This window comes from Coptis chinensis, chromosome 7 (genome assembly GCF_015680905.1).
Source record: "Coptis chinensis isolate HL-2020 chromosome 7, ASM1568090v1, whole genome shotgun sequence".
NCBI classification, from domain to species: domain Eukaryota; kingdom Viridiplantae; phylum Streptophyta; class Magnoliopsida; order Ranunculales; family Ranunculaceae; genus Coptis; species Coptis chinensis.
Window position 1 is genome coordinate 1517135 of NC_141462.1, and position 25165 is coordinate 1542299.

The window sequence follows — 25165 nt, forward strand, 5'->3', positions numbered from 1 at the left end:
GAGAACTTGAATTTAGACTTGTGACCCGGCCAAACCCCCTATGTTGACTTTAGGGCCGGGCCGACCCGGCCTTAATATCTAAAGGGCTTTTAAATGTTTAGGGCCGGGTTAGCCCAACCCGGCCCATTGCCCACCCCTATTCCCACGCAACCCGCTATACAGATTCCATATCCACCAACTAACCAACATATAATAATCACCGTTCGTTATAAAATAAAGCCAAATCTCGATTCCCATCAACCGCGTAAAGTAGTACGTGTTGCTTAACTCAAACGCAACACGTGCCTACCCAATCCCCAACCCCCCCCTCTATATATAACAGATTACCAACACTCTATACTTAAATAATTCCAACAACAACAGAACAGGTCTGTTTTTTTCTTCCGACACTTTTTTCTTCTCTTTCAATTTCAATTAGGGTTTTTATTTTTTTTGATGGTGGAAAAATAAGTAATGGAAAAGGAAGATGGTAGTGAAGAGCCAGATTCCAAAAGGCCTCATCATCATTTAACATCATCTGTGTCTTCAACAACAAATATAATGGCTCGAAGTTCACCCACTTCTCCCGATGAACGTCATGTAAGTGTTTTCACTAATTAATAGGGTTTAATTAGTGTTCGAAATGATTTATATAGTTTTGCAGGTTGATGCGGCGGTATTGCAATACCAGAATCAAAAGCTAGTACAGCAGTTAGATGCTCAGAAACATGAGTTGCATGATTTAGAAGACAGATTAAGAGATTTGAGGAGTAAACAGTCTTCTTATGACGATTCTTTAATTGCTGTGAATAAACTATGGAATCAGGTATTTTTTGTTTTTATTGTATTCTTGTTTCTAAATGGAGAATTGATTTTTTTTATTTTGTATTGTTGTTGTTGTTGTAGTTGGTTGATGACTTAGTTGCTCAATGGAGAATTGATTTTTTTATTTTGTATTGTTGTTGTTGTTGTTGTAGTTGGTTGATGACTTAGTTGCTAAATGGAGAATTGATTTTTTTATTTTGTATTGTTGTTGTTGTTGTAGTTGGTTGATGACTTAGTTCTTCTTGGGATACAAGCGGGTGGAAATGAAGACCGCTTACAAGCTATGGATTCTTCTGACCGCTCTAGAGGTATATTAGAATATTACAATTTATGTGGAAGATTGTTTGACAAAGATTGATTTATTTGCAACACTTGTTTTCTAGGTTCTACTATGTCTTGCCCCCCAGAGGAGATATTTCTTTGTAGAATTCTAGATTCAGGGCCATTTGAAAGCAACGGAGATGTTGGAAAATATGTTGAAGAGGCTCTTTCTGCACGTCATTCATCAACTCTGGATTTAATGAAATCCTTGGTGGATACTCTTGATTCACGAAGAGCTAGGGCCAAGAGCTTAGCCTCAGCATTACATGGAAAGCTATCTGAAGAAGGTAAGGACGTTTTTTTTTTTTTTGGCTCGAGGGTCAAATTATATTACCACTACTTTTAGTTTCTAATCCTTTTACGATAGCATGTTCTCCTAGTTGCTTGGTGTACTACTACTACTACTACTAGAGTTTTTGACTTAAGTGTAATTTAAGATATCGTTTTGGCTTCTCAGATGCTATCATCCAATTACATAATATTGACGAATCGATGGGGAAAGAAGCTACCAACCTCCGAAAGGTGATTGATATTCTTCAGCAGAAGCATAAAGATTACGAAGATGAGATACAAACTTTGATTCACAGCCACTCTACAGATCAAGTAGAGATAAAACGTATTGCAGGTATCGTGAAAACATATTCTTATTTCATTTGACAATTCTTTTAAATTGCATGATGCATGCAATTACATTGGCTAACTATATATAGGTTTGTTAAAAGAGTCAATGTGCACTTGAGGGGGGGGCAAATCAAGGTTTATGCCTAAAGAGCGGGAATTGTTATCAGTTATAGTGTAGTTGCCTATCACATAGAAATATTAAGTTAGGAAGTAATTGACTAGCAATCACAAAGATGAAAGATTACACATTAGAATCCAATTTCTGTCTATTAACGCAAAGTGCAGCACATAAAACACACGGCATGGATCTTAGATTTGGAAAAGTCATGTGGTTGCATGCGTGGTAACAGGATTTATTTTATTTTTAAAATTTTTTATTTTTCAAATCAGTATGGTTAATGATTTTTGGTTTTTTATGTTTTTTAAAAGTTATTATTATTATTATTATTCACTAATATATATTTACTTATATTATTATTGTAAATATATATGGGCTTTACTCCACTTTCTTCTTGTAGGAGTCGGACAACACATACAACTTAGGGTAATAGGTGCTAGGGCTTCTTCTTCTTCCTGGTTTAATATAAATATCACGAGTTATAGGGGGAAGTTGGAAACTTTATGGTATTGCTTTTTCTTTTATTGTGTATCAGGAAAAGAAAGGTTTTATCCTTTCAATCTTTCATATATATGGTTAGGTTGATCTCACTAGATTAGCAGTTCCAATAAATTATGACTTTCTGTTGAGTGTGGATTGTTTTTTTGTGCTGAAAGCGAGCTTGAGGAAAGCATGGCAGAGCTGGAGGAAAGTAGAAGAAAAATAGTTAATCTGAAAATGCAAATGAATGTGTTACATGGACTGCATCTTCCAGCACTGAACACAGTAAATGGAAGCACATCACCAGAAAAGTCTTCAGATAGGAATATGGGAATTCGGGAATTGAAAATATCTCTAGAAGAGTCTAAGGTATTTTAACAAATTAGGTAGCTTGTCCTGGGGGCATACAGAGAACTGCTTGTAAATTTCTGTTCTCTAAAGGTAGTTCTTGGTTTATACCTCAGGTTACGTTTTTAGTTTTCTTTTCCTGCAGACGCTTGCTAGTACCCGTCTCTCAGAGCTTCAGGAAGCACAAGAACATACTCTTAGCATATCCAAAAAGTTTCAAGAATGTCAGGTCAGTTTCCATGTTATCTATATTGATCCTTATCTTACTTCTTTTGCCATATATGTATTCTTCTTCCGAAATCTGTAACACTAATTTCCCACATTCTTACAGAACGAACTGATGGATGAAAAGTATGTAGTTTCTTCAAGGCCTTACACTTTACTAAGTGACCAGCTTCAACATTGGAATGCTGAAATGGAACGATACAAAGGATTAACTGATTCACTGCAGGTAATAATGTTTCTTACATCTATTTCCATGCTGTAATCGTATCTTTGGTTTGTGGTTATCTTAATAAACGCTATGCAGGCTGACAGGACTCATGTCATGCGAAGGGAAAAGGATCTAAGTGTAAAAGCAGAGTCAGCAGATGCTGCTAGGAATGATATTAAGGACTCTTGAAACCAAGATAGAAGAACTAGAGTGTCAACTGCAGCGGTGCATAGTTGAAAGAAATGATCTCGAAATGAAAGTGGAAGAAGTCGAGCAGGATTCAGGTGAGTGATGGTGTATACTTTCTGCAGTGTACATAGCTTCAGATGTATGAAGGTGCCCATTGTGTCAGGTCGCAAGGACATCAAGACGGAGTTCCGTGTAATGATTTCTGCATTTTCTAAAGAAATGGATATGATGGAAGCCCAACTGAATCGGTGGAAGGGAACAGCTTGTGAAGCTCTTTCTTTGCGTGAAGAAGCTCATTCACTGAAAGCTCAACTAAGTAGAAAGGTTTTTGCTCATACCTAACTTGTATTGCTCGCTTCGTCATTATTCTTTTATGTACTGCAATCCTCATGGGTATCCCTTATACTATTTTCTTATGGTGTGTGCGTGTTTCTTTATGCACTTTATTTCCTATCTGAAGAATGCTTATTTGACACCGTGTCAAACGATATCAGAATTAAAGGGCCATCCCATTTCATTAATTGAACCCTCATTGATGTACATTTATAGGCAAAGAACGATTTGGTGGATAATTTTGCATTTAGTGGCTGAGTTTCAGCCCCTTAGGAGGTGGAAACATACTTTTGGGAGTCTTAGTTGTTACACTGGTAAAATAAATTTGGGATCAGAAGCTGACTGATATGATATTTATAAAATTGATCATCCAAGCATATGCTTATTGTTGAAGAACAATTTTTTTGAAGCATAGCTTAGGGAATCCCCTCTGCAGATCTATATAAAGGGCCAAGTCATAATTTTAATGGACTTTTAGGCTTTATATTATAAGATATGAAGGAGAGACCTCTTATACTGAATGAATATCAACGCTATCTACGTATCTAATTTGCCTCAAGTTGTTTTTGCTTAAGGGCATCTCCAATGTGTGTGTGTGTGTAGAGTTACACCTCCACATGTGCATCATTAAGATTTTACAACTCCCACTATACACTAATGTCCAGTATGAAGACACCAATGGGGAAATTTTACAAATTTGGAAATTTAAAACACGGAAGTCACTTGGAATGACGTCACTCCAAGAGACGTTCGGATTTAGTTTAAACCCGCGTGTCACTTCAAGGGAGACCCAAGTCTAGAATTCTCCTCTTGGTTTACCTTCAGTATCTCCCAGTGGGAGGGTATTTTTTAGATTGGGGGGGGGGAGGGTATAAACTTTACATTTACACCCCCGTTGGAGATGCCCTAATGGCAAGACTCTGTGACGCTCACATGTTGGTTGTGGGTTCGACTCCACTCATCCACACATTCTTTTATTTTATTGTGGGACATATCTATTTATAAAAGTATGTAAATACATGGAAAAGCTTTAAAATGTGATAGGAGCATAGTTGTTAAAATCGTACGATTTGCGATTAGAATCGTACGACTCGAGTCGAGTCAAAGGGACATATAGGCAAATCGCATGACTGACTCGGATATACGAAAAATCGCTAAAAAATCGTGATTTGACTCGTTGGATCGTATGGAATCGTAATAGAATCACGAGTCCACGATTCAAAGTGTGCAGTAAAATCTGCCCAAATATATATGATCGAAGAAAGAAAGAAGAAGAAGAAGTAGTGGAGGATCGATCTCTGATTTATGTCTCTATTCTTCAATCGATCTCTTCAACTCTGTTCTTGCTTCTCTTATTATTTTTTTTGCTGGAATTTCTGGCTTCTCTTCTCTTTCCCTCTATCTTCATTTTTGCTTTTCTGGGCGGCGGCTTGATTCTCTCGCTCTCTTTCCAACAGATAGGGTTTTAGACTTTTAGTGAGACATCAATTGGGCAGTAATATGGACCAGACTTTAAAGCCCAGTTGCTTTTAATACTCGTTTTATGAATGCCCTAACCCATGTCTTATTTTAAAATGGCCCATTATTCCATTAAAAGCAGGCCTGTGTATTAAATTTAGGCCCAATTTATTTGTAAGAGTTTTTAAATCGTCCAAACTCTAAATATTGACGTATTAAGTTGTTTCAGTTCTACTTATATACAAAATATAATATATATTAATAAAACTAAAACGTAATTGGAATCTTACGATTCACGAGTCGATACGATCTACGATTCCATAAAAATGGAAATCGATTCCCGATACGATTCAGGAGTTGACAACTATGGATAGGAGGAGCAACAAACCCTCTTTGAAAGAAACCACTTATTTGGTGACCTCCACCAACAGTCAACTGACCAACCCAACTTTTATGTTAGAAATACCGTGTGGCAAAAAACGTTACACATTTTAAAACTGGATGCTGACGTAAATGATGAAATGACATTCTGAGGAACCTAGTGCATGGCCAGACTGATTGCCCATCAAGGTGCGCGTTTGTGTTCCAAAGGGTGATGAGGAGAGCATCAACTTGGGTGAACCAACTTTTGTGATATGTGGTTTGGTATAGTCATAATATGTGATAAAATTATCTTTTTGTCAATAAACAAAAAAATACCTTTCTTTTACATCCACACTCCATCCATTGAAAGGGCCTCTAATTCTGAAGCCGTGTTTCCAGTAATTGTGAAATTTGCAAATTTGAACCACCATATAGAGGCTGCTTTCAATAGGTGTTTCTTGTGGTACTCCCTCAAATTTAAGGATAGAGGCCCATAGAAGGGGTGCAAGAGTTGATTGATAGAGAATCTGGAGAATTATAAAGAAAATCTTGAGAGGAAATTGTTGAACTTTGTGAATTTGACCTCCCAAGTCTTGAATCTTGAATGCCCCAGGCATAGATAAAAACTGATAAGCAGTCTTAACTCCTAAGAATATTATAGAGTAAGGGAAGATAATTTCTGAGTCATATACAGGGTGTCAAGTCCCCGAAAATTGGGTTGTAGCATGCCTTAGAGCTTGCAGATAGCATGCCTCCATTAGAGCTTGCAAGATAGCATGCCTCCTTTAGAGCTTTCAAATAGCATGCTCCTAATAATATAAAAAACTGTGGAGTCTGTCCTGTACCACACACCGGGAGTCGTATCCTATTGGCTTTTCATATTGGAATAGTCCTTCTTGACCTTTATATATATTTGTTTTCATAATTTTGAAAAAGGAGAGTTGAGAGGGAGTCTAGCGCTTCTCTTCAGAAGTTATCTGAAGCATGTTATACATTCAATCTATTGACAAACTATAGACAATACCCTATACGGAGGTTTAGCAATAAGTGGCATGTCTCTCTCTCGTCTGACTTTTACAATTGGGCTGTAGACGAATGAGTGCAAGAGTTTGGCTGATAGATGTGCTGAACAGATGACACTGATCAAATCCCTTAAGGCACTGGTATGTTTACTGATCTATGTACTTTTCTTCATATACTTCTGATGTCTTGGTCTTAAACTTTGGAGTCCAACTTAAAACAAACTGGCAATGAGTGGAGCAATCTAGGAAAATATTACGCAAGGCTAGAAACTCCCAATATGCGATTCTTAATCTTAACATGCCCACACCGTGGCGTGGCTTGAGCCCTGCGTGGACTTTGATTTTAGTGGGTGATGTGGAGCACACACAGGCGCTTTGGGCCAAATACTGAAATAGCATGCTCGTATACCAACTTAAACTTTGGAACATCCAATATGAACCAATTGGCAATGAGTGGAGCGTCCCCAAGAACTAATATATTGTTGTGCAAGACTTGAAACTCTCGATATGGGACTGTTGAGATGTTAGTTTAGTCCCACACGGGACAATTTAAACCTTGCATTACAGTATATAGTTCCTGGGGCCTCTCCACTCATCACCAAATGGTATTGAGTTGGCTGCCCCTAAAGTTTAAGATGGTATCAGAGCATGTTGTATTGTGTTTGGCCCAAAGGGCCCGTTTACTCCACGTCACCCAAATATGTGGTCCACGTATTAGGCTCAAGTAATGCCACACATGAGGGGGCGTGTTGAGATGTTAGTATATTCCCACATGGGACAATTAAAGCCTTGCATTGCAGTATATAGTTCCTGGGGCAGTTGGGCCTCTCCAATCATCACCAGTTGGATGCTCCCAAAGTTTAAGGGGGACCATGAATCTCAAGACTATGCAGGAGTTTGCAAAGTCTATTTTTTAACCTCTTTAACTAAAATTTGACCTTCGGCTATATTATGATAGTAGGATTGAGCTTCTAATGAGCCATTATTAACGGATGGTCTTGCAGGTTGAAACATCACAGAAGGAAACACAAGAATTACAGGTCTTCTTGGAGATGCATGGACAAGAGCATTTTGACAACAGGTACATTTGAGCATGCTTACATGTGCTCTTCAATATCTTAAAATCAGTGAAAAACATTTAGTTTAAATGGTTTAAGGCTGAAGGAAGCTGAGTATGTGTTTGTAACACAATCAAATCTGTATAAAGCAGGTAAATTGATTTCATTTATCACCTAAATCTTACGTTTCCTATGACCTTTCTTTAATCTAATGCCACTTGGACGCGTGATGTCACTGGCAGTAATATCCAAGAAATTCTCAGCAAGATATAATGCATTCACGTCCAATTTTTCCTCTTTTTTTTCCCTAATAAAAAACTCAAATTTGACGTCTCGGTACTGGCTCTTAGCCTTGAAGATAAAACCAAGGGAAAAAAGGGTTCAAGCAAAGGATTAGTATAATTTTTGTTTTTGTAGAAAGTCTTGAAGTTACAGCCAATCCTTATAAGTTGGGGTATGTAGTGCAAAAGCATTATAAATATACTATTTTCTTGGTATATTAAACGCATTAATTGACGATCAATACATTAATTGAGAATTGATGGTATTACCTTTTATTTATTGTTTAACCAATTCAATAATCTGGACAATGATTTAACCTAAGAAGTCCATGTACTTGCACTAGTAAGATTATGGAGATGAAGATGTGGCTACTTGTTTTGAGTGCAGTATTCTCCAAAATATGATCCGTGCTTTATGTCTCACCCAAATTAAATGCTGCATATTTCCGCTCTCATAATGTACCACATAGTATGAAACTAAGAGTGTTGGGAAACTTTTGCATTCTGACTTCTAATGGTATAGTGTATGCCATTTTTGTATAAGACAAATAGGCAAAAAGTAAGAGATACAAACACTACTATTTAGATTATTCAGAACTGTAAGTTAGTATCCGGTAGTTGTAATTGAGTTCCTTTACTGAAATTTTCAGATATATCATTGCAAGCAGTTAAACAGTTGTTGCACAGCCTGCGTAAGAGGTAATCCCCTACAAATTAAAGTTTTGGTTGGGTCAAATAGTTTGAACCTGAAATGGCCAAATCCCAGCCTTAAAGAAGAAAAGAAAGGAATAAAATAAAAATCTGCATAAACGATATAGTTGTTTACACTTTGTTTCTCCTGTATAAAGTTATTCATATCACATCAACAGATTATTAGTTTCCATGGTGTGCATGCAGAGACGTGATGGAAATCAAGGAGTCAGAACGTAGAGCTCTTGTGCAAACTGAAGTTTTGAGAAATGCTTTAGAAGAGCATAGTTTAGAGTTACGAGTAAAAAGGCAGCTAATGAAGCTGAGGCTGCTTGCCAGCAAAGGCTTTCTGCAATCTGAATCTGAAATTGCTGATTTAAGAGCCGAATTGGATGTTTGTGAAAGGTCAGTTTCTATGTTTCCTTTTATCCAAGAAGTTGCAAGGCCTAGGTGCATGTGTAAGTTGTTTTGTGGATGTGTGTTGTGTCTGTCTGACTTCTTCTTCATTTTTTTATTTTTTTTTGGAAGAAAAATATTTATTTATTTGAGTATCAAGTCATTATGTGCTTATTATGAATTTATCATAGGGAAATACAGTGGAATTGTGTACTTGTGGTGAAGTCATTTTATATTATGTTTCCTTCTTTCTGAAATACTTCCGTTTGGACAAAAATACTAGGAGGTACAACGTACCATCTGAAAAATGCACTTTGATACAACGTACTATTTTTTGTACCAATTTACACAATGTACTAAATGAATTTGGCCAATTGATACAACCAACACTATTCAGGCCAAATTAGAGTGCCGGAGTGAGGGCGTGTCAAGTGAAGAAAAAACCCTAAATTTAAAAAACTCTAAATTGAAACACACAATTGTAAAGAAGAGGTAAAATAAGATTTGAATATGATGAAAAAGTGAAAACTTACTTCAATTGATGTTGAAGTGATCTTAAATTGCTTGTCAATTTCAATTTAGGGTTTTTTTTCACCTGCCACGTCCTCACTCTAGCACTCTAATTTCACCTGAATAGTGTTGGTTGTATCAATTGGACAAATTCATTTAGTACATTGCATAAATTGGTACAAGAAGTAGTATGTTGTATCAATGTGCATTTTTGGATAGTATGTTGTATGTTTTAGTATTTTTGTCTAATATAAATCAAGATGTTGCCTCTGGTTTTGTTTTGATTATTACTATTAGATCATCTTCAAAGGCATGCCACTATTTCTGTTGTAGCAAGCCTGTTGCCAGAAAACACAAATTCAGCCATATCTTTTTTGCTTAGTTGCTGTATCTGAGTTTAAAACCAGCTAAATTTCTATAGAAATATATTGATAGCTTATACGGGGAAATAGCACATCAGGAGGCCTTGGTCTAACCACCGTCGGCTCTGTTGCATTGATATTTGAAAATGAAAGACGCACTTGTATCGGACATTTCACTGTTGGAGATACTCTTAAAACTTACGAATTCTCCTTGTCATAGTGCTATCGCTATTGTTATTACTGTTGTTGATAACATGTATTCTTTGTACACATGTGGACATTGTGGATTAATTTTTCATGTTATGGGCATCTATGACAATACAACTAGACTTAGGGATGTACTATAGTTTCTATAATTACGTACTCCTGAGAATTTCGGATGCAGTTTATACTCATGGGATCTAGTACATTTCCATCTCATAGTGGTCATTGCAATTCACCTCACAGAGATGTTCTGGAGCTTAGAGAGGCCATAAAAGTTAAAGATGGTGAAGCGGAAGCTTATATTTCTGAAATCGAGGTGCTAAGTTGATTCATAAATTGTGATATTTGTGGTCACCACATTCATAATTTTATATTCTGGACACTTACATAGAAAATTTGTTTTTCTTTTGCAGACCATTGGTCAAGCATATGAAGATATGCAAGCTCAGAACCAGCATTTACTGCATCAGGTTGCTGATAGAGATGATTACAATATCAAGGTTCGTCTCTGTTGCCTGGTTCATTTGCTTTGAGCCTCTGTTTGAATTTTTTTACTGACTAGGTGCATCTTATTTACTGGGTTGGGATCCCAAAAAATCTTGTGTCATCCAATCACATTCCTTAAATACTTATATAACATCTTATTTTCATCTGCAATAATCTGTAAATGAATCTGGTCTCTGCCTGGGATCCACCAATATTTATGCAACTATCTATAAAGACTAGGGTTGTCATCATTAGAACTAAACTCAGATTAGGCTCCAAACCCCAGCATACCAGTGCCAATCTTGTTGTGATCAAGGTCTAACACGATACTTATTGTGAGAAGAAACATTCTAAAACATTCTTGAAACTTTATCATTAATGTCGAAAATTGAACGCTAGTTCGAGTTTGATGAATTTTTTTGTTGATTCTAAATTTCTAATACTGTTCTTCCATGTTTGAAATAATAGCTTGGATTTGATTCTGATACTTTCATTTCGTGACTGTAATTGCTGAAAATTTGTGTATTTACTTCATAGTTTACATTTTGAAATAAACAATAAACCTCGACGTTGAATGTTGAAATTGGAAGGTTAAGATTAAAATGGGTTTGTTTCTGGACTTGTGTTGCTAAAGATATACTCCTAGCGTCTTGGGCTTGCTGCTGATAATTTGTTTTCTGGATAAAATGTTGTGAGAATTTGTCATTGTTGGTTTTTGAAAGATCTACTTAAAACCTAGGTTACATTGACACTCATCTTTGCAGTTGAAGATCGACAAGGGGACACTAGGAATAATTAATTAATTTTTAATAATTATAAATTTATTAAATTAGATGGTAAATCAGAAATTCGAGGTAAATTAAATACAATATGTGTCCGTGTGTGTCCAACACGGATACGGACACGGACACGGACACGTGGATACGTATCCGACACAGATTTTTTTCAAAATATGGCGTGTCCATGTAACCTAGCTTAAAACTTGTTTTAACTCATCTTTGCCGTCTGAACTTGCGCGTTCGGGTTGTCTGTTAGTGATGAGATGTTGGACGGCGTATGTTGGGTTTTTAGGACGAGAACGAATTTGTGGACAGACATAGAAATCTTGTTCACGGGACAACAACAACTGATTGGTCCACTTCAACCTTTTTTTTGTTCCTTTTCAACAAATAAAGAACAAAAATGAAAATCAGAAACTAGTCATCTCCTCCAGTGCTCTCTGATCCTTAATCTAGATTTCTGTTATTTGAATCTGCTCCGACAACAAATTTCGGTTCCAATGTCGTTATTGCGTCACTTTGTGTGATTAAAATCGTGCATAACGCACAATATCAGAATTTATCATTGAGATTTCAATGAGAGCTCATTTCCTTCCCTTTCTGCAAATTCACAACTTTTAGGATGGAACTCAGAGAATGAACATCACTATACGCCAAAATACCCAAACACCCAAAATCATGGTTTATCCAACTTGATAGCAACCCAATCATCAATTGGTTCTTTAAAATTCAATTCTCCATAGTGATTTTCTATCTTGGGTATAGTTAACTAAGTTAGCTTCTTGAAGTATTGCATAATGCATGAATTATCTATAAATGGGTCTTGATTTCTTTTCATTGTAGTCTAGGGTGGAAGAGTGGTCAAGTTGTCATACCTTACGGTTGTGGTATTTGGAAAGGCGTTCAGAGAGTAGGAGAGGTGTTTCACAAACATATTAGATTTGTTTTAGGCAAAGGTGATAACATCTGCTTTTGGGAGGATATTTGGCTAGACGAGAGGCCTTTGTATCATGTTTTCCGTAGATTATATGTTGTTTCTAACCTAAAGAACATGCCAGTTCAATCGTTCATGAGGGAACACAATGGTTTTATTGCATGGGACCTGGGTATTCATATTGCTCTCTTTGACAGGGATATAATGAGTGTGGCTACTCTCACGATGATGTTAGACTTTATTCCTTCTGTGAGACCGGACAAAGATAAGAGGCTTTGGTCTATCGACAAGAAAGGGAGATTTTATTCTAGATCTTTTTACTTTAAGCTTCATTCACTAATTCCCCGTTATAAATTTTATGCCCTTCTTAACTTTCCTAGCCATGTTATCTAGGGTTCTAAAATTCCATCAAAGGTTGCTTTTTTTGTTTGGTGTGTATCTCTTGGTAAAATCTTGACTATTGACAATCTCAGAAAAAGACGTGTCAAAGAAGTCCTTGTCAACTTTTGTCTGTTGTGTTTAAGTGGTGGGAAGTTTGTGAATCATATTATTTTGTTTTGTCCTTTTTCATGGCGGATTTGGTGTCATTTTATTCTCGGTGGTTTCTTGGGTTTGTCCGGTTTTGGTGACGATGTTATTAGCCTCATGGGACTTGAGAGTCCACCCAGAGAAGGGACAACGACTGTGGAACATGCTCCCTTTGCTATTATGTGGGGCATTTGGTTGGAGAGGAATTAGAGACATTTTGAGGGAGCAACATTGCCTATAGAGAAAGTTGTGCTGACCATTAAAGCACTTTTATGTTTTTGGTCGAAGGTGCATATTGAGACACGAAACATACTTTATGGCACACGAAACATACCTTATGGCGTTTGTGTTTAGATGGGAGTCCATAATGATGAGATGATCAGACTGTGGGACAAGCCACATACTTTTTTTTTTTTTGTGTATGTAATGTGGGATATCTCATCCTATTGTAGCTATCTTTAGTTATATTAATAATATTACACTTTACCGATTAAAAAAAAATAAAAAATCAGGGAATTAAGATGATTTTTCATATTATCTTATCAATTTAGAGATGGGTGTGTTTGAAGCTTCAAATTGGCACCAGAAAAAAGATTTGGCTTCATAGTTTTGAACTAACTATCAGAGAGCAATGGAAGAGATGATCAACTTATATTTTCCATTTCCATTCTCCTTTGTTTTAATTGTTTTCCTTTTTTATTTCATTTGTTGAAAATAAAGAAAGAGGAAAAATATGTGGTGCTCTGAGTTGTTACTCTATTGACTTGAATTGTTGAAGTGGACTAATCAGCTGATTTTGTCCCATGGACAGGATTTCTATGCCTGTCCACAAATTCGTTCTCTTTTAGGAACCCAATTGTTATGTAGGTGTTCTAATGAACAATTCCACTTTTTTCTATAGTGTAGTTTGAGTTATTGGTAGGTCCTCGGCCAGAAATGGATGATATTTGAGTAGTCAGTCCTTCTGTTTTTTATGGTATATTGGTGTATGATCCCCGAGTTGAGTTGGTTGATTTAGAATTTAGAGGGGAATAGACCTAGACACATGAAGGTTGAAACAGGCTTTCTTGAAGTGGGTTTCATTAAAAGAATGTATACTGTATTTTGGGTGTCTGGGAGAGTGAGTGAGACAAGCTTCCTAATTTTCTTCTTTTGCAGCTTGTTTCTGAGAGTGTGAAAACAAAGCAGGGGCAGAGCTTTCTTCTTTTTGAGAAGCAGATGATCGCAAAGCAACTCCTGCAAGCAAAGGCAGCGCAGGAGTCCTTCAAATTGAAGATAAGCTGCAGTGATGATCAGGTAGGGCTCTTTATCTTTGACATGCTTCTTCATTTACTTGTACTAATTTGAGTTTTACAGTTGAAATGCGATCTTATCGAGGCCAGCAAAGCTTCATCAGAGAACAGACACATCTCCTTGATCATAGAGAGTGCAAAGTGGGAATTAACAGATGCTGAGAAAGAGCTGAAGTGGCTTAGGGGTGCTGTCGCTTCCTCAGAGAAAGAATTTGAGCAAACCCAAAAAAAGGTTGCCGAGTATGAGATGGAGTTGGAGAGTGAGAGGTGTGTTCTCTGTGTTTTATACTTGACTTTACATTCTCCTGATGATTCTTTAATGTATCAAGCTATTCTTTTAATCTTTTTCTTAAGGTATAGAGAGAAGTTTATACATTTTCGATTGGAGAAGTATATTGCATCAATAAGCAGCATGTTTTTTCACCTCTTGGAAAATGCATCATTTATCCCTTAAGAAAAATTTGTCCATGATTTTGATAACAGGACATTGTCAAGGATGTGTTAGTCCACATTGCATTGAGAGTTGAGACAATAGACCAAATATGGTGTGGTTCACCTTATGACCATCTCCATAGCACCCGAACTGTCTTTCTACTCTAGACCAATCAGCAAGCCGTTATTATCATTGTCAATAAGCTTTGCAAATTGTTCATTTTCCCACCTTATTAACATTGTTTTGATATAGAAAAAGCTTTACGAGTTTCTAAAATTGAAAAAGCCAGATGTCCAGGCCGATAAATTCTGAAACTCCATTGCTTTTGTCTCGATCTGGAAGTACATAAAATTGTTTGTTTTTTTTTTTTTCTTCTCTTTGAGTTTGAAGTTCAAAATACCTACATTGAATCTGAATGGGGAGTTTAGATTTACCTTTTGTTTCAAAAAATAAATTCAAGTAAATAGGTGAAGATTTTGACAGTGGCCTCTTTGGTATTCTATGTAAGCGAAGTCTCCTTTGTGAATTCTACGTGTTTTGAAACTTATCTAGTTGACATATTCCACTTTTATGACGTCATGTGGCTGTGTGGGTCACTACAGTTTATACTATCAGTAACTTGTTCAGAAATTTTAGATGTTAGGAAACAATGCATTTTATCTCCCTTTTTTAAATTGTAATTTAGCATCATTTTATTGAAAAATTCGCTATCTTTGCGTCAAGGCTCCGGATGTTCATTTATGTGGAGTTACCTGTGATGTCTTAATTTGTATATTACAATTTAGCATCATTTGGTCGAAAAGTTCACTACCTATGCATCAAGGCCCCGAAAGTTCTACTTTGTGGAGATAACCGTGATGTTTTATGTTTGTGTCTAGCACTCTAGCAACAACCAATTGGCTTGAAATATTTTATGCTTTCCACGCACAAATGTCTAAGGTTAGTTACTCCAAGCAGAGATGAGAGGAAGGGGCTCGAGGACGAACTTGCTGGAGTTAATAATGCTATATTGGAGATGACTTCAGAAAGCGGAGAGGCTGCAATTCAGAGACTTCAAGATGAGGTGAAGGAGTGCAAATCAATACTTAAATGTGGTGTATGTTTTGACCGCCCAAAAGAGGTATGATTTGTTCACCTGTCACGGTAATTAGCTAAACACTCGTGCTCCAGTGCAATCTGTTTAAATATGGAAATATGCCTTGAGTGAACGCTGACAGATCCCAAGCTCTGCATGCATCTTACTCTAATAGTCTTTAATTTCATCTGATGTGTTTATCAAGTAGGATTCACACTTTCATGATATTTTTTGGTTTTTCATGCTGAAGGCCATTGATGGAATTATGATTTCATTGTTTTCCCAGGTTGTAATTACCAAGTGCTTCCACCTTTTCTGCAATCCATGCATTCAGAGGAACTTGGAAATCCGCCATAGGAAGTGCCCTGGGTGTGGAACTGCATTTGGCCAGAATGACGTTCGTTTTGTGAATATCTAGTGTAGTTGTAGTCACGTAGTCTGGTTTGTTTTCATCTGGGCGCTGGTCTGTTTTCTTGTATGATCTACACATCCATTTTTGGGAGTGTTTTTTTTTCACCCCCTGGCCTTGAATCATTTAGTAAGGAAGTAGGAGGATTTTCCGAATAGTCAAACAGGGCGTTAGCGTTGGTTGTAAACTTGTCCCATTTCGTTAGGGAGGCTTGTAATTTTGTAACATTTATAATTTCGTTAGGGAGTCTGTTTTATAATGCTTCCAGTTCCTTCTACTTCTACTAGTACTTCAATCGATTGAAATCAAAATTAATCATATTCGTAAAAAGAACACTTGTACTATAATGAAACAAAAGCAAAGCCTGTTATTGTTGTAAGGTAATAATTTTCCTTGTTTCCCATTAAAACCACATAACGTATGACCAGAAAAGAAGTCCGCGACCCACGGCCACGACAATGGTATTCTCTTATCCGGATATTATTTGCGGGTCCCACTGCAGATGAGTGATCCTATTATATATAAGGAGTAGTAGTCTCTCTTGTTTCTCCATTCCGACCGAGGAAGGGAGGAGAAGATGTCACTCTCACTGTGTCAAAGCTCATTTTCATCACCTTTTCAAGAAATGAAGTATAGAAGAGATCCCAGCCTTGTTTTATTACCCAAATCACTTTTCCCTGGCTCTGAAGGAGCACTCAGAAGATCATTCCCTATTACTACTACTACTACTAGAAATGGAAAGGCTACACAAACTTTCATCAATGCTTCTCTGATTGAAAATCCTGTCGTTTGGGCTAGTAGGCTTTGCATTTATTATGCTCTTCTGAAAGCTGGTTTAGTTGGATCTCCAGCTAGCCCAATCTTTTCAGGTGGTCTGGTTTATTCTCTTCATTTTGGTTATGCTTGGATTTTAGGAATATGTTAATGGGTATTTGGATTTTTTTTTTCAAGATTCACAAGGAAGCATTGCTGATTTGGGGTTTTCTAAATGGCTTGAGGGCTTGCAAGGAAGATCAGGTTTTTTGAGTTTTCTCCCCTGTTATCGATAGTTTTAGTTTTTTTTTGAATTTTTCATCTATTTATTTAGATCATTAGTTAAGGAGGGAAAAAATGAAGTTGGATTTATTGCAGATCTCTTCAAGACTTGACTAAGTAGAACAAGGTGTAGTTTATATGCACCCTTATTCACATTCTTAACAAAAGTTTTTGGTTATCTGTTTTGCGAATAAAAACCAATGTATATATCTCGATACATGGGTGAACACGGTTGTAGGGGGTTGATCCCTTAACCCGGTGATGGAGGAATTGGATTCTATGTTTGTGTGCATGTACAAACATGAACAGAATCTGTGCCATCTAATTTGTAATTATAAAAATGAATATGTTCTGATAAGCAAGTTACAATTGTTACTGCAATGCCCATAATTGAAATTCCTGTGCCTGCTTGCATGATATTATTTGTTTATCTACTTTTATTTCTTTGATGCTATAACTAGTACCTTTACCGGAGCAACAACCTATATCTTTGCTCCATGAAGAAGTGTCAGAAGTGGATAGTATGTGTCTTACATCAAGCTGAAGCTTAGGTTATCTACTTATCTTGGAAGTCCTTTCTATCCTCTAAAATAGATTTTTGACTTTATCTTAGGTGTAGTTATTGTTTGTTTCTCATACCAAGTACACACTTACGAGTTTACTTCACAAGGAATATTTATCATGGAAACATTATTTTCAAAGCTGCTAGACAGATCAAGATACTCCTATATTAGCAATATGTGTGGATGTCCAGATTGTCACCATGTGCCAACTCTGAGGAGGAGGTTTGCAGTTTTACGTAAGTTGATTCAATAGTATCTCAAATTGGACAAAAAATAATTTTTCAGATCGAATTTCTAGAGTGTAGGTAATATGAAGTCATAAAAGCAATGATTTAGTTTGATCATCGTTCGATGTTGATGCATGTGTTATATTAAGGTGAGGTGAGGAAACCTGGACCACATCCCAGACCATCAGTTTGACAAGATGATGTTGACCATGTATGTAATAAAACAAATTTGCCCTTTAGTTAATAAAACAAAGTTGCCCTTTAGTTAATATAATCAAAGGTCATACACAGAAGATTTATATTGCAAGGTTGTTGTGCTATGAAACTGTATCCATCTGTCTCAACAATGGGAAACAAATGGCTCCTTGCAGTTATTGGTTTCCATTTTCGTAGAGGCTTGTCTCAGATTTTTTGCTTGAGGTGGACCCTTTCCTAGCATCTGCAGCATTGTAGCGGTGTACGAGTTCAATACATTTGAATCAAATTGTAGTGGAATAGGAGTCGCAGAGAATTTGAATCTTATGGAAACCTTGCATGTGCATCAGATAGATTATAGAATCGGTTAATAGTTCTTAGGTGTTGATTGTCAAGGTTGAGAAAATTAAATCCCTTGCGACCAAGCATTCCCAATTTCCCACCCCAGACGTGGATTCTGTACATGCTAGTTGTGGAAGATGCTTATATGTGAAGCTAAAATGGTGGTGCTGAATACATCATCTTGAAGGTTAAGGATATTCTCATATTCTTGTAACATGATCAACCTCAAGCACATGTATGGAGTGAAATCTAAGATGAGGATGTTCAGTTGTTTTATTCATAAAAAGCTGTTTGAAACTTCCATCATCTGTTGTTCCCACAAGGGGCGAAAGTGAGAAATGAGAGTGAATTTTAGATTAGCTCTGATATAAAACATTCATGTCCATCTTATGTTGTTCCCCTTAAGGAGGGAAAGTGAGAAATGAGAGTGGATTTTAGATTTAACTCCAGTAGAAAACGTTCTTGGTTGGATACAAATGACTCAAACCACTTTGTTTTATAGATTTTGACGATGCAGCTCTTCTATAACATGTTTTAAGATAACGGGCATTTTAATTTATCTTCTAGAAAGAGTTTATCATGCAAAGCTTCTGTAGGGAACACAGTTTAGAACTCATCTGTCTTATCATGTGTTCGAACAGAGGAGAAGGAAGCAACCGACAGAAGGAAACTGGTTAGAAATTGGCATCCTACAACCAAGGGCACACTTAAGAGGAGTTATAGAGTACCTTCCAAGTCTGCAGGCCAACGCCTTCTTAAAGGTATCGCATCGTTGCTCTCTGATGACGATCAGTTCATAGACGCCGCATCTCACAAGGTAATTAAATTGATATCATGTTTTCTTATTCCAGTTCAAGTTCAAATGAATTTCTAGTCTGCCTTTCCATTGTTGCAACTCTTGTCAGTATTGAGAGCTACAATTTATCTACTTGCACTGGTTAACTTAAAGGTTTTGATATTGTATATAGGGTTGCCAGATTAGAAGAGAAAGTGCTCATGGAGAAAGTGTTTGCTGTAACAATGTGAGAGCTCTGTTTGATGAGCTGCCAACTCCACACCTGGTGGTGGAGATTACAGCCTTTCCTGCTGGACCTCTCACGGAAAAGGATTATGCCAAGGCTGAGAAGCTTGAGAAAGTTCTGAGATCTGGTGCCTCGATATAGATCAGTTTTTGTCTCTCTCATTCTCCCTGCACTCATTTCATGTATCTATTCTCAAGTGTATATACTTTCATGGATAGAAGCTTACTCTACTAGTTCAAAACTATCACTACCGAGTTGTAACTCGTACACATTCTAACACCTTAAAGACCTTTCATTTTGTTTTACCTTATTAGTATTTGTTAGTAATTTTCATCATTTTTTTGTGGTTTTCACACTTACCATTTGTCACAGGGATGGTATGTGTAGGGATCGTAAGTGCCTGCCTTTATTTCCATTTTAGTCTGTATATTTGTTCATTTGGGTGATATTTTTTTTGTTTGGATGAGATATTGAACTAATGTGGACTTGAAGGCAGTATTCTATTTGAACGACAAATCATGTTCTCCAGGTTGAATTATTTTGCACTAAACCTTATTATTTTCTTACTAAACCTTAGCTGGTCAAGTTTAATCATCGGAGTCTTGATTTGACAGTAGACTCCTAATGAAGTCCTTTTCTCATTGTTGGATATTCCAGAAGAGCAATCTTATGGTATGCACATGAGGGGTGAGCTCTCAAAATTTTGGCATGAGAATGTTGAGAAACTACCTGTTATGAGAAATTATTATTTTCTCTAAAGACAATGTTTCATGTGCTTCTTAGGTATCTCAATGCGTCTCCTGAGAGTAGCTCCTCGGTACCCTTAGAAAGACTTGCTGTGAAATACGTTGAGTCAGCCAAGCCACATATAGAGATTGACGAAGCCCTTTAATCTACTCGTCTATGTTCCGTGACATAAACAAGAGCTTTGTCAACCTGGACGTGGATTGGCCGCTTCAAATCACTGCCCTTGCAAGTGTTTTCGCTAAATTGATACAATTTCTTGTGACAAAGGAAAATGATTTTACCCAAAGACAAATATAAGAAAAAAAACAGAAACGAAAACATCACTATGACGGTATCGTGGTAGGTAATATGTCGTAGTACATCAATAATAGTGTCACTAGCTCTCGAAGAAGGAAATTGAATAGAAAAACCAAAAGAAGCCAAGAGAAAAAAGAACACCAGAATCAGTAATTAGTAGTGCATGACATAGACATTATACTCAACACAGGCATCACCGGAGTTGATATCGAGAGAATGAGTCCTGGCCTGAACATATCCCCTAGCAAATCGGAAAAGCCCACTGCCTCCAATAATAGGCATCTCCCTCACTTTGGAAAAGACTGTATTCCTTCCCAATATGCTTATTGTACTACCATTATACTTCCCTTCCATAATTGCAAAGTTCATTGCCATCAGTAAGCCCACTTCAGTTTGAGAAGCAAGAGCGTAAAATCCTTGCGAACGCCCAACTAGCTTGGAATTCAATTCTGGACGCATGGTTAGCGCGTTATCAGTCATTGTTACAGATCCAAATCCACCATTTAAGGTGCTGTTAGGTGGATTTACAACGATAACAGCAGTTGGTTTAGGACCTCCTAAAACATCATGCCAGTAGACTTTAAAATGAGTTAGCTTCTCTTTCTTTAGCCCATGTTTTGTTGGGCTTAGACGTTGGCCGAACACGTCTTGTTTTCCGTAGATGGCGAGGATGAGACACTGGGAGATGAAGATGGAGAAAATTGTGAAGGAAAAGCTGATTTCAAAAAGAGTTTTGGCCATGGAGATGGATGTTAGGAGATAAAGATTTTGGTCTGGCCTTGGAGTGAATGGTGCTGATAGCCAGTGTCACATTGGGTTGGATCCAACCATGTGCCTTTCTTTTATAATGTGCAATATAGATGTGAATGTGACTCTTTAGTCTTTACCAAGCACGCATGTGGAAAAATCGGGCTTGGAAATCACGCATGGAACTAAAAACTAAGGAATACTTTGCGACTAAAAAAGAAAAAAAAACGACTCCAAGGTCCAAGGTGGTAGGCAGGAGTAACGAGTAGTGCTACAAGCATACTTTTGCAACTCACTGTTTGGATAATTTGCATTGCAATACATATAAATACGTATATCTAATAAATACGTATATCTATGTAAATCAATAATTATTACTTTTGATATATCAATAAAGTTGGGTGCAATGGCTCTCTATTCCCTCAAGAGCAGAGGGAGTGGCGGTGGGTTTTCCCTCCTCTCTCAATATAACTCTATATATAGAGTGTTATTGAGGAATAGAGAGTGTATTCCACCCCACTTGAAATGACGTGGTTTGTAAAACCCAAACGACACCACTTTAAGTGGCATGGAATGGAGTCAATTGTTTTGTGTTCCCACCAAGTGAGAAACTAATTATGACCAAAATTATTTTGTGTTCCCACCAACCCAAACGGCACAACTTGAAATGGCATAAAATAGTCCAAACCATTAGATATCAAAATTGACTCCCCATCCACAAATAATATTTTTTAGTGGAATGGAGATAGAGGGTAAATGCACCATTGGACTTAGCCTAAGTACAAATAGTAGGTCAAATAAGTGTGGTCGGTCTAGCATTACTCGGTAGACAGGGGACAAAGGAACCACTCTTCTCGATTATTTTTTCTTTTTCAATCATTCTTTCTATCTAAAATAAAGGCAACTGCCCGAAATAGATTACATATGCTGATGGTAGCATGCTATGAATAATTAGTTAGAAGTATTTAGCAACCAGAACCTTATTATCATGATGTAGCTGGCTTCCGTTCAGTGTGTAACTTAACATTCAGGATTACCATTCGCTACCTAAGCTTCTACCTACGGCATCACTTAACTCCGTGTTAATCTATTAACTGCAGTGATTTAAGGTAAATTGCTCCACTTAAGTTTAAACCATGACAAACTTGTGAGAGTCCGGTTCCTCTATAACCGGGTACAGAGATTAATCTCTATAACCATGTTATTTTACTGTTAAAACTGTGTCAAAATACACAACACACTAAATTCGAGGTCGAGCTCTGTATTTCGAAGTAAATATGTGTATGTCAAGATGATCCAACGGTTAAATAACACGATTACAGAGATTCATCTCTGTACCCGGTTATAAAACACATGAAATTCGAGGTCGAGCTCTGTATTTCGAGATGATCCAACGGTTAAATAACACGGTTAGAGAGATTTATCATTGTACCCGGTTATAGAAGAACCGGACTCAACTTGTAAGGGAGTTGGTTTGGTTATAAGTTATTAAGTTAGAAAATTTAGTGTCTGCCCGACTGCCCATATAGAAAAATCAATTGTATGGTCAAAAAGCTGCTTTAAAGTGCTTAACATTCTAGTGGGTTGTTGGGATTTATTGGGTCATGGGTCACTTGGGTCGTGATTGTTGACGAATCATAGATTTTGTATTGATGTTCTACATAATAATTATCAGAGTCTTTTCCATGAAATTCATCATCGACAGGCCTCAAAACTGCAACCAGCAGCACCATACTTTATATTCCAGGTCAAGGTCTCGAGGACCAACTGTTCGGAGTTGGAAAATTTAAAAGTTAGATTCTAACTATTTTTTGACAAGGAGAGATCTTCAGTCCCAGGGAGTACTCCGGCCCAGATGAGCAAAACTGATTTTCTCAAAGGTGCTTGCTTTTCCCCGCAATACCTCCAGATACTTCACCATCCTAGGACATCGAGCCGTGAATTCTCCATTGACCTGACATACTACCAAGTTCAAATAAGAATATACTATCAACTCTCGCACACTCAGATCCCTGACTAAGTCCAAACCTGTTATCACCACCTCATATTCAGACTCATTATTCGAAGCAGCGAAGCCCAACTTCATTCATAACTCTAGGCGAGTATTCTCGGGGGTTACCAGCACCACCCCAATTCCATTCCCCGTATCTGTAGCGGACCCATCTGCGAAGACTCTCCATCTATTCCGCATGTCCCAAGGGTCCAGAGGGTCGTGGTTTTGTTCTGGTTCCTGTTCCATGACCATCTCCTCCCCCCAGGTAGGGTCCTCGGCCGGAAACTAGGCCAGAAATTCTGCCATTGCCTGGGCCTTCTTTGTGGTCTTGGTCTGGTACTCAATGTCGTATGAACTAAGCAGCACAGCCCATTTCAACATTCTCCCTGATTTATCTGCCTTTAGCGCCTGCTTGAGTGGCAAGTTGGTCACCACTACCACCGAATGAGCATCAAAATAGGGTTTCAACTTTAGCGTCGAAAAGATCAAAACCAAGGCAAACTTTTCAATTCTACTGTATCTCGTCTCTGCGTCTAACATCGTCTTGCTCTGAAAGTACACCGGCCTCTCTGTCCTGTCCACTATCCTTATCAACACTGAACTGATTGCCCACTCAAACACCCCTAGATATAAATACAACTTCTCCCCCTTCCCCGGGCGCGATAGAATAGGGGCCTTCCCCAAATATTCTTTTAACTCCTAGAAAGCCTGTTCAGATGCCATGGTTCACTGAAAGTCGGTCGTCCTTCTTAGGAGTAGATACAGAGGCCGACACTTGTCCGAGGACTTAGATATGAATCTATTGAGAGCTGCGACCCTACCTGCCAATCTCTGAACCTCCTTTACATTCTGCGGAGACGGCATTTCTAACAGTGCCTTTATCTGATCCGGGTTGGCTTCTATTCCGCGGTAGGTGACAATATACCCCAAGAACTTTTCCGAAGTCACACCAAACATACACTTCTTTGGATTCAACATTAGCTTATGTCTTCGCAGTATATAGAACGTTTTACTTAGCCCCGCCAAATGCTCCTCCTTGGTCATACTCTTCTCCACCATGTCATCTATATAGATTTCCATTCCCTTCCTGATTCTGCTTTCAAACATCTTCTCCCCCAATCTTTGAAATGTGGCCCCAACATTCTTTAGCCCAAACGACATCCTGGTATAACAGTACGTCCCCCCCTCTACTATGAACGCGGTCTTTTCCTCGGTCGATCTATACATCATCACCGATTATAACCCATTAATGAGTCCATGAAGGAGAAGATCTTGAATTCTGGCGTTCATCCACTAACTCGTCTATCCGTGGCATGGGATAACAATCTTTTCGAATTTCTTGTTGACATCCGTGAAAATCAACGCGACATCTTCACTTTCTCATTCTTCTTGGTACCGCCACTAGATTCGACAGTGATAAGTAAACTTGCATTCGCGGATGATGCCAGCATCCTTCAGCTTTTTTACTTCCTCTCGTATTCCTTGTGCATACTGCGGCCTCATGCCCCTCATCTTCTGCTAGACTGGACGGGCCCCTTCTCTTATATGTAATCGGTGACAAGCGAACTCCGGATCCAATCCAGCCAAATCCTCGATTGTCCATGCAAACACATCGCTATTCTTAGTTAATTAACAACTCAATTAGATTTACTTTCCAATCCTCAGACATACTGGTCCCTATGTTGACAAACTTCTCCTCCTCTGCCTCCCTTATGTTCACCACTTCAATCTCATCCATGATCTTATCCCCGACGATCAGCTCTTTCTCATTGACCTTGTCCCCGGTCTGTAATTGCTATGCTAGCTTGGCGTGTTCCATTCTCAAGCGCATCTTTATCCGAATCGCGAACCAAACTCTTTGTTGTCACCTAGTGGATATTCTGTGCTGCGACCTGATCTCCCCTTATCTCATATGTTCCTCCATTTGTCGAGAAGCGGACTACTTGGTATTAAGTCGATGGGATAGCCTTCATCTCATGGATCCATTTTCTTCCTAGAATCGCATTGTATTGCGAGTTGGTATCCACTACCATGAAACGGGTGAAGACCGTCACTGGTCCCGCTATCACC

The 25165-nt window shown here is 37.9% G+C and overlaps 2 protein-coding genes and 1 pseudogene across 3 annotated transcripts; 2 read left to right on the plus strand and 1 right to left on the minus strand.

Moving 5' to 3' along the window:
• The first annotated feature begins 346 nt into the window (after positions 1 to 346).
• On the plus strand, positions 347 to 16204 carry LOC147485086 (E3 ubiquitin-protein ligase BRE1-like 2). Its single transcript, XM_086570839.1, is given in 22 exon segments — positions 347 to 579; positions 644 to 805; positions 1025 to 1112; positions 1188 to 1412; positions 1583 to 1755; positions 2525 to 2713; positions 2838 to 2921; positions 3024 to 3143; positions 3222 to 3311; positions 3313 to 3409; positions 3478 to 3638; positions 6560 to 6631; positions 7495 to 7571; positions 8727 to 8823; positions 8826 to 8873; positions 8875 to 8924; positions 10235 to 10307; positions 10405 to 10491; positions 13877 to 14014; positions 14075 to 14277; positions 15401 to 15563; positions 15805 to 16204. Coding segments are annotated over 22 exon segments (2655 nt in total). The 5' UTR covers positions 347 to 453; the 3' UTR covers positions 15937 to 16204.
• A 218-nt stretch (positions 16205 to 16422) lies between these two features.
• Positions 16423 to 19616, plus strand: LOC147485087 (6,7-dimethyl-8-ribityllumazine synthase). Its single transcript, XM_086570838.1, has 4 exons — positions 16423 to 16796; positions 16879 to 16944; positions 18931 to 19106; positions 19258 to 19616. Exons 1-4 carry the CDS (start codon positions 16505 to 16507, stop codon positions 19450 to 19452), a joined length of 729 nt encoding a protein of 242 aa, XP_086426964.1. The 5' UTR covers positions 16423 to 16504; the 3' UTR covers positions 19453 to 19616.
• A 694-nt stretch (positions 19617 to 20310) lies between these two features.
• On the minus strand, positions 20311 to 21111 carry LOC147485088 (dirigent protein 22 pseudogene; annotated as a pseudogene). Its single transcript, XR_015201123.1, has one exon. The product of XR_015201123.1 is annotated as a dirigent protein 22 pseudogene (transcript).
• Between the last annotated feature and the right edge of the window lie 4054 nt (positions 21112 to 25165).

What these genes read in the sequence shown, in the direction of transcription:
- LOC147485087 (XM_086570838.1), top strand. Translation starts at nt 16,505, where the DNA reads ATGTCACTCTCACTGTGTCAAAGCTCATTTTCATCACCTTTTCAAGAA. An exon ending in AGCTAGCCCAATCTTTTCAG is followed by an intron (nt 16,797 to 16,878) that starts GTGGTCTGGTTT and finishes TTTTTTTTCAAG; the next exon opens with ATTCACAAGGAAGCATTGCT. An exon ending in GGGCTTGCAAGGAAGATCAG is followed by an intron (nt 16,945 to 18,930) that starts GTTTTTTGAGTT and finishes GTGTTCGAACAG; the next exon opens with AGGAGAAGGAAGCAACCGAC.